Source organism: Mandrillus leucophaeus, unplaced genomic scaffold, assembly GCF_000951045.1.
Source record: "Mandrillus leucophaeus isolate KB7577 unplaced genomic scaffold, Mleu.le_1.0 Scaffold143, whole genome shotgun sequence".
Taxonomy (NCBI): Eukaryota; Metazoa; Chordata; class Mammalia; order Primates; family Cercopithecidae; genus Mandrillus; species Mandrillus leucophaeus.
The window spans coordinates 4262882-4279208 of record NW_012101399.1 but is presented as its reverse complement, the minus strand read 5'-3'; the positions used below and the strand labels follow the sequence as shown (position 1 = coordinate 4279208).

Here is a 16327-nt window from a genome sequence, read left to right as displayed (position 1 = left end):
ATTTACTCCTTTTGATGACACTGCACCCAGAATGGAGGAACACAGCTACGAAATGAACTACAAAGAATGGGCTAGCCAGGCATGTTGGCTCACGCCTATCATCCCAGCACTTTGAGAGGCCAAGGCAGAAGGATCAGTTAAGGCCAGGAGTTCATAACCAGCCTGGGCAACATGGCAAGACCCTGTCTCTACAAAAAATATAAAAAATTACCTGGGCATGGTGGCATGTGCCTATAGTCGCAAGTACTCAGGGGGCTGAAGCCAGAGGACAGTTTGAACTCAGGAGTTTGTGAGGCTACTGTGAGCCACAACTGGCCACTGTACTCCAGCCCAGGTGATGGACTGAGAACCTGGCTCTAGGAGGAAGAAAGGTGGGGAGCTGCAGTAAATCACATTTTTTCTTTGACGGACCCAACAGAAGCCCCAGTTGTTGCTAGATCTCTTCCTGAGGATACTGTCAGGCCTCATTCTATATTTTTAGTGCTTTGAGGCTTCAAATAACATTGAAACACATAAAGGGGCTTTCTTTTCGTCATGTATGACTGTAATGTGTATGTATGTGTCTGTGCATTGTGATCTGAGGGGTAGGGGACAGAGGGAGAGGGAGTGGTGGGTGGAAGGGCACTGTTAGATGTTCTTACAGCCTGAATAAATTATATTCTCTTTCTCCTTTTGATTGTTAATTTTGGAAGCACTTACATTCTATGGACGCAGGTTCCAAACACATAGCAGACACTCAATATAGACTGGTTGGATGGTTAAGGGATGCTCTGATAGTTTTTTGGTGTATCTTGAGAACTAAGGTATAAAAGGTTGATTTAAATATTTTTGAGAAACTGTGTTTTTTAAACATTTTATATTTCTGTAATTAGCCAGTTAAAATGACAAGAAGGTCAAAACACTTTTCCTGGTTGATATGCAGCATTTAATGTATCACACCTTCAACTGATGACCATAGTAACTTCCCAAATGAATAAGACTAAAAATTAATTCAGGACAGCTGATCACACCTGCTAAGGCTAATCATAGCTGCCTAGCCACTGACTTGCATTAATGGCTAACATTGTTGAAACTTTATTTCCTCCTTATGAATCAACTATCTTATTAGGAGTGATTGAAATTATACAAAGTTTGTTCTTCAATGGCGTGCAGGCTTATACTGTAATTGCCTTTTAAGTATTTAAAGTTCTGTATTGTAACTGCCTTTTAAGTATTTAAAAGTATTTAAACAGCTGCTACCATGAACAGTAGATGCTGCACATGAACTTTTTTTCCCCCTTGGCCCTTACTTTAAGGATCATGCTTTTTTATTCATGATAAAACTTAAGAGGCTTCTGTGGAATGGAAACTATAGCACGAAAATCTGATTAACAAATATGTGGTGGCAGTTTACTAATCCCATTCAATTAAGGCAATTGCACCTTCTCAACATGCCATGAGCAGTTCCATTAGATAGCTAGTTACTGGAGCAGATGATTACCTAATTACATGAATATATCAGTGTCATTTTTCCCAACACAGGACTTGAAGGCCAGATTTGACAGCTAGTCCTGGAGCAGTAGTACCCAGAGACCTGTTTGGGAGACTGGGAAGGTCTGGGCCATCAAGTTCTTGCTGATAGTCCAGAGATCAGGTCAAGGACAGGGGCAATGAGAAGAGAGAAACAGAGACCCTGGGAAGGAGCTATCTTGGTCTTTACTGGCAAGAATTAACTTCAAAGTTGGGACAGAGGTTCTATAAGTTCAAGAAAGAGAGAAAGTTAACACTTAAAAACATAGGCTGGATTGGATAAAGTATTGTTGGCGCACTTTTAGAAGAGGCTGGAATTCGGAGTGACAGCTCCATTCTTATTTGCCATGTGAACTCTGGGTCAGCAAGTGAAAGAGCCAGACCTATCTGCCTGTTTCATCTATTAGATGGGAAGAAATGATAAACAACATAAATTAGTAAGCAGATGTGATAAGTAACTGAAGAACGGTTGTTTTCTATACTTAATAGATATGGCTAAACCAGCTGAAGGTTAACAACATAAATATTTTACTATCTAGGTATTTTTTATGTCCGATACTCTAGAAATATGTGCAAATTAAAGTGTGGTGGGGATGAAATATTACTAATCTGGTTCCTTGGATAAGGTTATAGATCCCTCTCCCTACTCTATCCTCCTTAGCTATAAGTTCAGGAATAGCACAATAAGGACGGACAGAAGACTCTCATACCCAATTTCAAATTGGTTTCTCATTTATTGCCGTCATTCTAAATCAAAGCACTCTACCTGTTCCCAAAGGAAGTGACAGATAAATAAAGCCCTTTAACTGGCAACTGGAAGAACTAGAAGTAGGCTTTTGTTCTTCGGTAGACCCAGAAGACTATGACCAGAGTTGGGTTGGTTTTAGGCCGGTGCAGAAAGGAAGCAGCAGGCCTCACACTGGAGTCCTCCAGCACAGGGAGCTAGTCTGCTCTGGATGCTGCCCATAGGCAGTCTTTTTCAGATAAAATACATCAGTCCCCTGGATTTAGGTGCCCCAGAATGTTCTCAAAAACTGTTCTTATACTTACTTATTAAAGTAAAAATTAGTGAAATACAGTACACAGATGTTAAAGGTACGATCTAACATGTTTTAACAAACATATACCTCATTAACATACCAATTAAGATATAGAATATTTTTAATAGCCTAGAAAGTATTTCAGGGCCTCTTCCAAACAGTCTTTACTACCTCCCAAAGGGAATCACTATTATTTCTATTCATAGGGTCACTATTGTCCAATCTTGAAATTCATATATGATCCATCTTTTTTATTTGGCTCAACATGTCTGAGATTCATCCATGTGGTTTGACATACCAATAGTTCATCCTTTTTTTATTGTCAAGTTATATTCCATTTTAAGGATATCCCCAATTTGTTTATCCATTTGATTTGCCTACTGATGGACATTTGGGTTGTTTCCAGCTTTGGCTATTGTGAATAAAGAGGCTATGGATGTTGGTATACAGATTTTTTAAATACCTATGTTTCTATTTGTCTTAGATAGATATCTAGAGATGAAATGGCTGGTTCACAGGGTAAGTGCATGGTTAACTTTTTAAGAAACAGAGTGCTGGGATTTTGATTGGACTTTTAGAATCCATTTGTCAATGTCTACAGAAAAGCCTGCTAGAATTTTGCCGAATATACAATTTCTTTAATTGATGGAGAGCTATCAGATTTTCTTCTTGTGCCAATTTTGGTAATTTGATATTGGCATAAAATTGTTTATATTATTCCTGTTTGCCTTTTAAATGTATATAGATGTCATAATACCCATTACACATCTTAATATGTGACTTATTTTTCTTGATCAGTCTGTATAGAGATGTATCTATTAGATATTTTTAAAGAACCAGCATTCATTCTGTTGTCTCTATGGTATGCTTCACTGATTTCTGTTCTTACCTATTTGTCTACTTATATTGGGTTTAATTTGCTTTTCTTTTTTAAGCTTAAGGTAAAAGCTTGTATCACTGATTTAAACTTTTCTTCTTTTCTAAGCATTTAAATATATAAATTTATTTCTAAGCTCTAACTAATGCATTTCAAAATTCTGATGTTTCAGCTTTTGTTTAGTTGAAAATATATTTTAATTTCTCCTGTGATTTTCTTCTTTGTCCCATGGGTTACTTAGAAATATGTTTAGCTTCCCAATATATGAGGCTTTTCTAGATATTTTACTATCTGGGGTGGTTAGAAAATATACTGTGTAATGTTTTAAGCCTTTGAAATCTGCTGAGACTATCAATAGTCTATCTTGGTGAATGTTCCATATGCAGTCGATAAGAAAATGTAATAGTTGTTGGGTATAGTGTTCTGTGAATATCAAGTTGGAGCGTAATGTTGTTCAGAATGCATATTATTTTTTCTTTGAATATTCTAGTAATGTTTTAAGTCTCCAGCTATGCTTCTGGGTTTGTCAGTTTTAAGTTGTGTATCTTTTATAGATAGCATATAGTGGGTGTATTTAAAAAAAAAAATACTGTTTTTCAGAGTAGTTTTAACAGAAAAATGGAGCAGGAAGTAGAGTGTTCCCACATATCCTGTGTACACACACACACATGCAGCATCTCCCACTAGACACATCACAATCACCTGAAGTCCACATTATATTAGGGTTCATTCCTGGTGGTGTACAATCTATGGTTTTTGACAAATGTATGACAGAAATCCGTTATTAGTATCATATAGAATAGTTTCATTGCCTTAAAAATTGTCTGTTCCAACTATTCATCTCACCCTCTTCCATAACCCTTGGCAACCACTGGTCTTTTTACTGCCTCCAGAGTCTTGCCATTTCTAGAATATCATATAGTTGTAATCATACAGCATGTACCCCTTTCAGATTGGCTTACCTTAGTAATAAGCATTGGAGGTTCCTCCTTTTCTTTCCATGGCTGGATTATTATTATTATTTTTCTAAGATGGAGTCTTGCTCAGTCACCCAGGCTGGAGTAGAGTGGTGCAATCAATCTTAACTTACCATAACCTTCAATTCCAACTCCTGGGCCTGAGCGACCTCGGCTTCTTGAGTAGCTAAAACTGTAGGTGTGCACCACCATGCCTGGCTAATTTTTTTCATATTTAATTTTTTTGTAGAGACGGGGTCTTGCTATGTTGCCTAGGCTGGTCTTGAACTCCTGGGCTCAAGTGATACTCGCCTCAGCCTCCCAAAGTGCTGGGATTGTAGGCATGAGTGGCTATGCCCAGCCTAACTCATTTATTTTTAATGCTGAATATATTCCATTGTTTAGATGTACCACAGTTTACCCATTCACCAAGAAGGACATCTTGCTTGCTTCTAAGTTTTCAAAGTTATGAATAAAGCTGCTACAGACATCCATGTGCAGATTTTTGCATGGATTTAAGCATTCAACTCATTGGGTTGAATACCAAGAAGCATAACTGTTGGATCGTATAGTAAGAATATGTTTAGTTTTGTAGGAAACTGCCAAACTGTCCTCCCAAGATAACCGTACCATTTTGCATTCTCACCAACGATGAATGGGAGTTCTGTTGCTTTTGCCATTATCTCACTGTTTAAATTTACAATTCCTGAATGACATGATGCTGAACATTTTTCCATACATTTATGTGCCATCTATATGTAAGATGACTTCGGTGAGGTGTCTGTCCAGATCTTCTGCCCATTTTTCAATTAGCTTGTTCATATTTGTATTGCTGACTTTCAGAAGTTCTTTGTATACTTTAGATAACAATCTTATCAAATATAGATAACAATCTTTTATCAAATAAGCTTTTACAATATTTTCTCCCAGTCTGTGGCTTGTCTTCTCATTTTCTTGACCATGTCTTAAACAGAGCAGATTTTTAGTGAAGTCCAACTTATCAATTATTTCTTTAACATATCATGCCTTTGGCACTGAATCTAAAAGGTTGTCACTAAACCCAAGGTTATGTACATTGCTTCCTATGTTATCTTCTAGGAGTCCTATTTTATATTTAGGTCTATGATCCATTTCAAATTAATTTTGTGAAGGATTTAAGATCTGCGTCCAGCTTTTTTTTTTTTTTTTTGGCATATGGATGATTTGGTTGTTGCAGCACTCAGTGTTGAAAAGACTATATATGTGTGGTTTGGATTTTTAAACTAGTCTGATCATCTCTGCCTTTCAATTGTTATTTTTAGTCCATTTTTCTTTCAGGTAATTTTTCATACAGAAGGCTTTTTCATATGTTGGTTTTCTAATTGTCCCTCCCAACCCCCAATGTTCTTCCTTTCCTGTCTTCTTCTGTGTTAAATGTGTCTAATTCCTTTCCTCATAAGTCATACTTGCATTATCTCTTTAGTGGCTGCTGCTCTATTTTTAAAATCTTTTCCCCCCATTTTTCAGATTGGACACATCTATAGATTTATGTTCAAGTTCACTAATCCTATCTTTTCCAACATTCAGTAGTCCACACAATGAATTTTTCATTTCACGTCTTGTACATTTCAGTTATTGATTTTCCATTTTTATTTTACAATTTCCATTTCTCTGAAATTCTTTTTTTGTTCACCAGTTTTTTCCTTTATTTTATTGGGCATACTTAAATAGGTACTTTAAAGTTCTATTATTAATTTCTATTAAGAAATGCTGGGTCTTTTTTTTTTTTTCTTGATTATGGCTCAGATTTTCCTGCTTCTTTGTATGGCTAGTAATTTTTTAATTGAACGGTAGGCATTGTGATTAATAACTTGTAAGGCGTCTGGCTTATCTTTCTTTAAAAGGTATTGTTTTATTTCTTGTTAAAGGGGACTATTTCTGTTTGAACTTAGTCAAATGTGGTCCATAGGCTGGCTGCCTATTTTTGTAAATGAAGTTTTATTGGATATAGCCATGCCCATTTGTTTAATATTAATATATTATCTGGCTTCTTTTGTGCTATAATAGCAGAGCTGAGTAGTTGTGACATAGACCCTATGTGTCTTAGTCCATTCAGGATGGTATAACAAAATACCAGAGACTAGTATGGAGTATTTATAAGACTGAGTGTTTATCAATAACACAGATTTATTTCTCATGGTTCTGGAGGCTGGGAAGTCCAAGTTTAAGGCATGAGCATATATGGTATCTTGTGAAGGCCTGCTTTGTGGTTCACAGCTTTTCAATGTGGCCCCACATGTCAGTAGGGGCAAGGGAGCTCTCTGGGGTCTCTTTTATGAGAGCACTAATACTCTAATCACCAAAGCCCCCACCTCCAAATACCACCACGTTGGGGATTAGGTTTCAATATATGAATTTGGAGAAGCCACAAACATCCTAGCTCGCAAGCCTAAGTCATAGCCCTTTAAGAAAACACTTGCCAACCCTTGCATAGGGTATGCTACTGATTCCTAAGGTGTCACATTTCTTGAGTAGTAACTAAATACAGAAGTGTTCAATGAGATTGCTCCACTCAGGCTGCAATTCCAAGGATTCTAAGTACTGTATAACTTCTGGTGTCACTGTTCAACCCTTAAGTCCTAGAGGAAGTAATCGTTTGGTAAGACTTTGCAGAGCCTCATCCTGGACATGCACATCCCAGTACCTTTGACAAGTCTCATGCAGATTTCTGCCTCTCTTCCCAATCTTGAACTCTATCTTATAAATTTCAGCTGTTTTAGTACCCAAACCTCTGTTCCATCAGAGTTGCCACTCTCTGACTCTCCTGGGGCTCAACTCCCATGGTAATGCTGGAAAATACCCCCAGGTAGAATCCCACAATCACCATCTGGGGGAGTTAACATCTTGTGTTTTTCTTCTCTCAGGGATCACAATCCAGTGTTGCTTGTTGCTCTATGCCTGAAAATACATGGCAACATATATTTTGTCCAGTTTTAAAACTGGTTTTGGCAAATGCACAAATCTGGCACTAGTTACTTTGTTAGGGTAAGAAAAAGCTGTTTTTGCAAAACAAAAGGTCTTAAAAAACACAGAATATTCTGATGGTTCCACTGATGGTTCCACTCATAGCCTTTCATTTATCTGACACTCACTGAGTTCTCCAAGTAACTTTTTTCAGGTTAACCATGTCCAATTCCCTTAACCACCCCTCACAGTAAAAAATAGACACTACAAAAAATCATAACATGGTGATGATGAACCACCAAGACAGTCCCCATCTTCAGTTTAGGCTAGTAAGCAAGACAGACACCACATATATCTGTTTCCTTTTTAAAATTAACATCTCTGAGTTTGCAGCATGAAGCAGGGCATACGGAACTAAAGGCAATTAAAAGCAGAAGACTGCCTTTCCTTTCTTACTCTCATATCACTCTCATTAGGGGTAGGAACAGATATAGTATTATGAGAAACTGGGTAGAATTTATAGAATAATATATGGTGGTAGACCTGGCAAACATCACCTCCTCTGGACATCTTTAATTACAAACTATTAAAAAAAAATGAATGAGATGCACGCAAGCTTCTGCCTTAAGATCAGTGGTTTCAGGCCAGGCACAGTGGCTCATGCCAGTAATCCAGGCATTTTGGGAGGCTAAGGTGGGCAGATCACTTGACCCCAGGAGTTCAAGACCAGCCTGGGCAAAATGGCAAAACCCTGTCTCTACAAAAAATTAGCTAGGCATGGTGGCTTGTGCCTGCAGGCCAGCTACCCAGTAGGCTGAGGTGGGAGGATCACTTGAACCCAGGAGGTCCAGGCTACAGTGAGCCATGATTGCATCCTTTACTCCAGCCTGAGTAACAGAGTAAGACCCTGTCTTTAAAAAAAAAAAAAAAAAAAAAAGTGTTTTCAGAAACAAATTTTATGAATTTTTAGAGCTATGTTTTCAGTCCCAAAACTAAGATACAATCAGGGACCATTAATCTCATTTATAGAGATTTACCTGTGCTTCTTACAGGTTAGTCCTCTTTAAAATGAAGCTGTCTTGTATTGTTTTAGTTATCCTTAAGTCCCTTAAGAGAAGTTCATTCTGTGATAACACACACTTGGGAGGCTTAGAAGGCATGTCACAAACATTGTCATCTATTTACTGACCAAACATCAAACAAGGGTAGGAATGATATATTTAGTAGGAAAAACTTTTAACCTTAATCTGAGCTTTTGTACAATTTCACAGGGAACAGTCAGAAGGAAAAATAGGTGGCTTTGCTATATGTAATCTATACTGTTTAGAAGTGGCACTAGAGTAAAGTAAACATTGTTTACTACTCTTTCAGTTGTAAATACGTGACCGGGGATAAAGCCAGACTCTTAACAGTAGTTGCAGGTCTGTAGGCTCATGAGGTTTCGGGAGGAACAAATTTTGGTGTGCTTGTTTTGCTTGACAGTATAGATCAGGACTCAGCAAACATTTTCTGTAAAGGGTCAGACAGTAAATATTTTAAGCTTTGTGGGCCACATAGTCTGTCACAATTATTCACTTCTGCTGTCGTAGTATGAATGCAGCCATGGATACATGTAAACACGTGAGCATGGCTGTATAAAAATAGGTAGCTGGAATTTGGCCCAATGGTTTGCTAACCCTTGGTATAGATAAATCTAAGCTAGCAAAAATTGAATTTTTTCAGTTTAATAAAATTTGCAAGATCTTGAAAAAAATGTTTTCCTGTTTTGCAAGTTGCCATTTTTATTGAGTGATTATCTTTTTCTTCCACTGGTAAGATAAAGCTGTTTGTTTTTACCTCAGATTTCTTCCACGTGACCAAAGTGATGCCACTCAATCATACACTATTTTGCATTCTGTAACTTCAAAATGAAACCTACCTTCTCTTGACAGGTAAACACTACATGTGAAGAGTGGTGAAAGGGAACATTGAATACTGAAGTGGCCTGGAGAGGGAAAGCACTGGTTAACATCACATGGACAAATTTGATTGTTTTCTAAAGATGGCCTGGAAGTAGTCTGCCACTGCTTCCTCCACAAACAGCTCTTCATAACATGGGCTGCATGAAATCAAAGCAAACTTTCCCATTTCCTACCATATATGAAGGTGAGAAGCAGCATGAGAGTGAAGAACCCTTTATGCCAGAAGAGAGATGTCTACCTAAGATGACTTCTCCAGTTAACGTCAAAGAGGAAGTGAAGGAACCCCCAGGGACCAATATTGTGATCTTGGAATATGCACACCGCCTGTCTCAGGATATCTTGTGTGATGCCTTGCAGCAATGGGCATGCAATAATATCAAGTACCATGACATTCCATACATTGAGAGTGAGGGGCCTTGAGGCTGTAGGATGACAACACTTTGACTGTGGAGGTGCTAGTTTGAATACATGCGACAAAAGCAAAAACTGGTGTGAAAAAGTACAAATACCTATCTGGATTTAAAAATGTGTCTACGATAATGTCACTAGTATAAGAACACCTAGGAAGAAATGCATTTTAAGTACTTCTAAGTTAACAGAAATTTCTCTCTGTTTACTCTTAGATTTTAGTCATCTGAAGGGCTGAACAGAGGTCCTGTGATACCCAATAATCAACTGAATGTCATAGCACTTCTTCCTAAGTAATGACATCACCAAAGAAAATGCTAAGGAATAAAACCTGCCCCAAATTCCAATGGTTATTTTAAAAGTTGTCCTTTAAAATAACAATTTTTTTAAATTTATACCCAAAAAAGTCCAGATATGAAAAGGGCTTTTCTAAAATTTCTTGGCACGGGAATGGCACTCAAATCATAGTGATTAACAGTAAGTCTTGTTTGTCAAGGATCTCTACTTCTTGACACAAATGAACCCTGTCTTTAATAAGATATTTATTTTTGTAGATGAGAAGTGTAACTACCACCTTGGACCTCAGGGCCCTAACTAATTACAGCTGTTATTGGACGACTCAGACTTTGCCGACTTTGTGCCTAAAGCCATCTTAAAGATAGATAACAGTTTATAGAAGCCATGACATTAGTGTTTATTGCATTGAATTAAGAAGCCCAGTGATATAACTATACAAGAAAACAAGTATGGGTACCGTTTATAAAGAGCAATCCAGTGAATCTTAAAAATAACAGAAACTTAGTCTGCAAGGTAGAAAGTTTCAGTTTTAATTGTGTATTAAGCTTTACTATCTCAGAGGTACAGAGAGCTGGAATATGGGCATTTATTCCCAGTTTTTTCTTGACTAGTGAGGCGGTCACCATTAAAATTACTGTGAGACCAGATAATGCATGAAGATTTACAGTTGTATCGCAAAACAGAAAAGATAAAACTGTCCTTTGAGGAGAGTACTCGTTTTCTGGGTTTTTGTTATTTTTTAGTGGTAACACAAGCCTATAGGGCATTTATAGCCACCTGTTATACTGTTTGTTTCCATAAGCCTAGCTACCTTTTAGGGAAGTATTTTTTCTTTTTCATTTTTACTGTCACAGCACATACACACCTTTTTGTTTTAAGGGATTAAGTACTGTTTGAAGATCAGTACTGTTTGAAGATCAGTAGTAACAGAAAATTTGGAAGGGGGAAGAAGAAATTAAGACATAACTTGTTGGAAAATTAAGACTTGACTTTCTAGAATTATCTTTTCATCAAGATTTGGTACACAATGAGTTTAAATGGAAAGGAAATTATTTAAGCCTGTGTGTGTTAGATCCACAATACACCACTGGTATTGAAAATATAAAGGTTAAAAAAAAGGCTTATTACCTCTTTAATGAGATAAATATGTATTTGTCTTGTAAGCATGCAGAAAATCTACCTCTAATTTTAGCACTAATACTTTGAAACCCACAATCAAATAGAGTGAATTCTCCAAGTTACATGAGCAAGGAAAACATTATTTGAAATATGTCATATTTCAGTTGCCTTTGGACACGTCATCATTCAACTCTAATTTTACCAAGTCCTGGGATTTGTACTGTCCCATTGTACTTGCAATCTACAATTTATATAATTAATAGAAAAACAACCAAACCCATTCATACAAGGATCTGAAGTTATAAGGTTAAGGGCAGAAAGTTTCCCGTAAGTATAAAACATTTCCAGGTCATGAAGAGTAGTTTAGGTTGAGTGACAAAAGCATAGATGTGGTTGTTTTTCATTCATTTTGCATCTCACACCAAGACATTTTTTGCTGCAAGGTCATTTGCTGCTTAAAATGTACAGTTAGGTATATAAAATAAGTACAATGGTGAAAACACAAAGCCACATAAAGCAGCATGTCCCACTAAATTTTTCAGTGTACATAGGGACAGAGACAAGTGAGTTTTGGTTGTATCTAAATATTTTGATTTCAGGTTCCTTCTGTGCCCTGGGCCACTATTTCCCAGGGGTGTAACAGGGGGATGACTGCCAGATCCATATTAGCTAGAAGTCTGATCTCTGTTGCTGCCCTTCCTCAGCAACTATGGCAGTATAGTTTTATCACCAAGCACCATTCCCTTGTCCCTGAATCACATTTTAATAGAGTACGATATCTTGTGTACAGTATTTCCGAAAAACTTATGTCTGAAATATATGCTGTATTGTATGTCAATCCATGACATATATGAACTACAAGGCTTGAATAATCAGTGAGCTAGTGGATAAATCAAGACAGGAGCAGATGGGAGAAAGATGAATAAGCAAATGCATTAAAAAGATGAATAAATGAATAAGAGATGAATAAACAAATTTACATTACATGTGACAGTTATCACGATATAGGTTGGCATTCAAGATGGATGAGAATATCACTAATAGGATATTGGCCTTCTTTCATATCTTTATATTGAAATATGGGTTTTACTTCAATTTGAAGGTCTTTCATGAACAATAAAAGAGAGTGGAAGGACAGTCTGAGAAGGCAGGAGACATATAAAACAGATGACTGAAAGAATCTGAAAGACTGAGTAGCTCCTGGAAAGGGAAACATTTGGAACATCCAATGTAAGGGCAAATGGGCTTCTACCAGCACAACAAAGAACCTCCAGGTGGCAACTGTGGAAGCAGGTTATCAGAGAAAATAAATGTGCAAATTCCTTATTTACAACAACTCAACCCCACAAATATGCTTCACTGCTGCCTTCCCCAGTTGTCTCTTATGTACTTTTGTTCCCTTTCAGTTACATGCCTTTGATCCTAAAATTCTCTACTTTTGTTGCCTTATCAGTTTGCAATCTTGCCTGTGGTTATTAGCATTTAAAGCACAATTTTCAAGGGGACAAAAATGATTATCACCTTAGTCCCAAAGAAATAATTTCTGCCAAACTGCCTTATTAGTATTAAAAACAGACACACTGAATGAAGTAGCATGATACGCATATATTCTACTCAATATCATTGGCCTTTTATTAAATGGGGAAACTATACTTTTGTATTACATAGTTTTAGAAATGAAAAGTTAGAGACTCTTTATAAGTAATGTCAAGGAACAGTAATTTAAAAACAAAGTTCTAACAAATACATTGTTTGCTTAATCACAATGCCCTTATCTTGTATTTGAATGACTAAATAGGACATGTCTTCCTTGGAGCTATGGGCATTAGTTCAGAAGCACTACCTGCATCTTAATTTTCAAAACTCAAGTTTTATTAGCAAATCCTCTTCTCTGTAAGACTTAGCTAGCTATGAAGTGGTATATTTTTTCCAAATATTTTTCTGAAAACATTTGTTGTAACTGCACAATAAAAGTCCAGTTGCAATTAAGTAGTGTGAGTTCTTATTTAACTGAAGCAAATGCTTTCTGACATTGTGTACTTTGAATTTTTTAACAATATAAAAGACATTTTCTGCATTGTTAATAAATACAGAGAACAAAAACCCATTTATACAAATAATTTCTTGGATCTTCCAGATCCAATTTAGGACCTTTAAGAGTATAAACGTAAATGTATCCAATATCATGGCATCTTTATTCCAGATCTGTTACTGAATTATTCGAAAGAAAAATGCTTCACGTAAAACAGTGTAAGAACTGAGAAAACATAAAGCAGTACCTTCTGGGCTGACATTTCCTCATCTATGAGAAGGGTGCAGGACATGATCTTTAATGTCTTTTTCAGAGTATGGGATGAAGGAGAAACTATAACAAGTTACAAAAAATTTATTTTGTTTATAATTTATTTTGTTTATAAACAAAAATTACAAACAAAAAATTATAAATTTTATTTATAAACTTACCTTTAAAATTATTTAAACAAAAATTACAAACAAAAAATCATAAATTTTGTTTATTTTGTTAATTTATAAACTTACCTTTAGTTTAAAAATTATTCTTGCCTAGAACTTTAAGGTTCTGAGTCTGGAATACCTTTTAGTTCTTTCATACCTTAAAAAGTACTTATTAACAATATTAATTATTGAATATATCTTTTGAACGAAAATCTTCTTGCTTTCAATTAATTTTTTTCTCCTGACTTGAACCTTGTTTGTAAGGATAATTATCACACACAAGTCTTACGTAAATTATAAAAAAACAGAGTGTCTCTATCTAAGAGATTGGAGTTTCCTAATTTTTCATTATACTAGATTAACAAATATCACAAATAACAAGAAAATAATGCTTTCAGTTTCAACATGGGATGGTATTCTGATTATTTTAGGGAAGACCAAGTCTGAGTTAATACTGAAGAGGGACGTTAATAAAAATCTTTTCTCTTTGGTTTCTAATATTTATAAAAGGAACTCTTCTGCTACAGTAACTCAGTTACTTTAAAACACTCATATATGGAGAAAATTCTATGAGGCATTAACACAGTATCCAAAACAATTTTCAGGGTCTTTATTTTTTATATTTTATACTTGATTTCATCAACATACAAGCCACTACAAAAAGCCAAACAAAGATCCCATTTCAATTAGATATACTACTCTAGAGAATCTCTAAAGACCTTCACATTTTTCCATCTTCTAAAACAGGGATTGACAAACTTTTTCTGACAAAAACCAGACAGTAAATAATTAGGCTTTGTAGGCTTTACCTTCTCTATTGCAACTACTCATTTCAAAGCAGTCACAGATAATGTATAAACAGATGAGTATAGCTAGTTCCAATAAAGCTTTATTTGTGAACTCTGACATTTCATATACTTTTCATGTTATGAAATATGAGTCTTTGATTTCTTTTGCCAACCATTTAAAAATGCAGAAACCATTCTTGGCTTGCAGGGTATATAAAAAACAGGCAGCAGGCTGGATTTGGGCCACATGCTGTAGATTGCCAACCCATGCTACGAAATATACCTTAAAAGCCTGTCACCTCAAAATTTCAAATCATTGCTTCCCAAAGACTTAAAGTGATTATTCAAATCTTCATCAGTAACTTCTTTTAGATCAGCTGGTTTCCATTTTGGACTCTGGTCTTTATCAATTAAAACTGTCAAGAGAAGATACAAATGTTAGTACTATTTTTTTTTCTAATATTACCAGATTTTACTTACTGAATTGACAGAAATTCTTATACTAGGCACATTTTTCTGTAATACTTTTTTCCTGCAAAGTTCTTATATGTTTTCTATTTATCTTTTAAATTAAACCTCCAGGGATGGACAGCAATATACTTTTGATGAGTGGGTGGATATTTTCTAACTTCCTAAGCCTCATGTCAGCTTTAATAAAGCCTACTGAATTAATCCAGTGGTTTAAACAACAGAATTCTTTTTTTCTTCTTGAAATAAAATTGCAAATGAAACCTCCACATACAAAACAGCTAAAACCAGTGGTTTACAGTAAAGGCAGGGGAGGGCAGAGGGACCAGGTGTGCCTTCTAACCTCCTCCACACTGAATTTTGGGACGAAATTAATTGCTTAAGGTAGAGAAAAGGGGACTTCATACATAATTAAATGTGGATACTGTTGTTCTGCTGAATCCTCCAGTTCAGACAGCTCTGGATTTAAAAAAATCAGGTTATCATGAAACCTTCTAGTTCTTCTGTTTCAGTGTAGTCATCACTCATTATAGCCACATAGTATCCCCACAGGATTATGAGGCAATCTGTAACTTCTTAAAAAAAGGGGGGAGGAATGTCCAGTATACTGTAGTTATACAAACGTTATCATTTGGGAGACTGGGAGGAAGGTATGCAAGATCTCTATATAATTTCTTACAACCGCATGAATCTACAATGATCTCAAATTTTTAAAGTTATGGTTGTGGTAGCAAATTTCAACCATGCTTTAAATGCACATAATTCTTGTGAAGAATGGAAATACTTAAATGTGCAAACTATAGTGACTTAGAAAAACCTAATTTAGCATTTAAAGGCTAAAATAGTTAAAGAAGCAGTATGGGAACCAAGGAAGAAGGCTGCCTTGGTAGGTAGAGGGAAGCTTTTACACACAATTAAATGCAGATACTGGAGGTTTTGTTTTTAAGATTTAACTACCTACTATGAGATTCTGGTATCAGATCAGTGGGATATTAAACACTGATGTTCTGACCCCTACTATTTGAAAGTTTTATATTCCATGGACAGTGTAAACGAAGAACAACCCTGGCACATTCTTTCCACAAGAATCCCTTTCACTGTTAAGTCTTCTGGTCAATACTACCTGTCTCCTTGAGATCCCACTGAAGGACCAGAGGAAAGAGACTATTAATCAAATTTGTTATTTTATTTCAAGCTAACAATTTTTTTACTAGAATATATATAACATAAGTTTGTGCCATGTAGGCAGCTCAGGTTTTGCAAGTCTCCTGAGATAGCCACTACATGGAGTTTGAGTGGGTATCCAGCTACAGTAAGATAGTCTCTTTTTTTCCTTCTATAACCAGAAAGTAATTTGTTCTAGATGTTAACAGTAAGAATTTTTAACAACTGTTAAATTTGCTAACTTACTTTAACTTGCTAATGTGTTTTTATTATTAGCAAACTGCAGCAAACATTTGCCTATGTAAGAACACTACAATTTTCACTCTCAAGAACAGACACTGCT

The 16327-nt window shown here is 36.0% G+C and overlaps 2 protein-coding genes across 8 annotated transcripts in view; one reads left to right on the top strand and one right to left on the bottom strand.

The window, feature by feature from the left end:
• The window catches only part of LOC105535223 (chromosome unknown open reading frame, human C2orf88), a 127885-nt gene extending 114786 nt beyond the window's left edge, over positions 1 to 13099 (top strand). For all 6 annotated transcript variants that reach the window (XM_011974231.1, XM_011974234.1, XM_011974232.1 and 3 more), the window contains one exon: positions 9257 to 13099. In XM_011974231.1, the coding sequence (XP_011829621.1) occupies positions 9419 to 9706 (288 nt within the window). In that variant the 5' untranslated portion in view covers positions 9257 to 9418 and the 3' untranslated portion in view covers positions 9707 to 13099. The remainder of the gene's footprint in view (positions 1 to 9256) is intronic.
• Positions 13100 to 14152: 1053 nt separating this feature from the next.
• HIBCH (3-hydroxyisobutyryl-CoA hydrolase) overlaps positions 14153 to 16327 on the bottom strand; it is a 119456-nt gene continuing 117281 nt past the window's right edge. Inside the window, exon 14 of one of the 2 annotated variants that reach the window (XM_011974236.1) lies at positions 14153 to 14768. In XM_011974236.1, coding sequence (XP_011829626.1) covers positions 14653 to 14768 — 116 coding nt within the window. In that variant the 3' untranslated portion in view covers positions 14153 to 14652. The remainder of the gene's footprint in view (positions 14769 to 16327) is intronic. The other variant, XM_011974237.1, reaches the window with a different exon arrangement.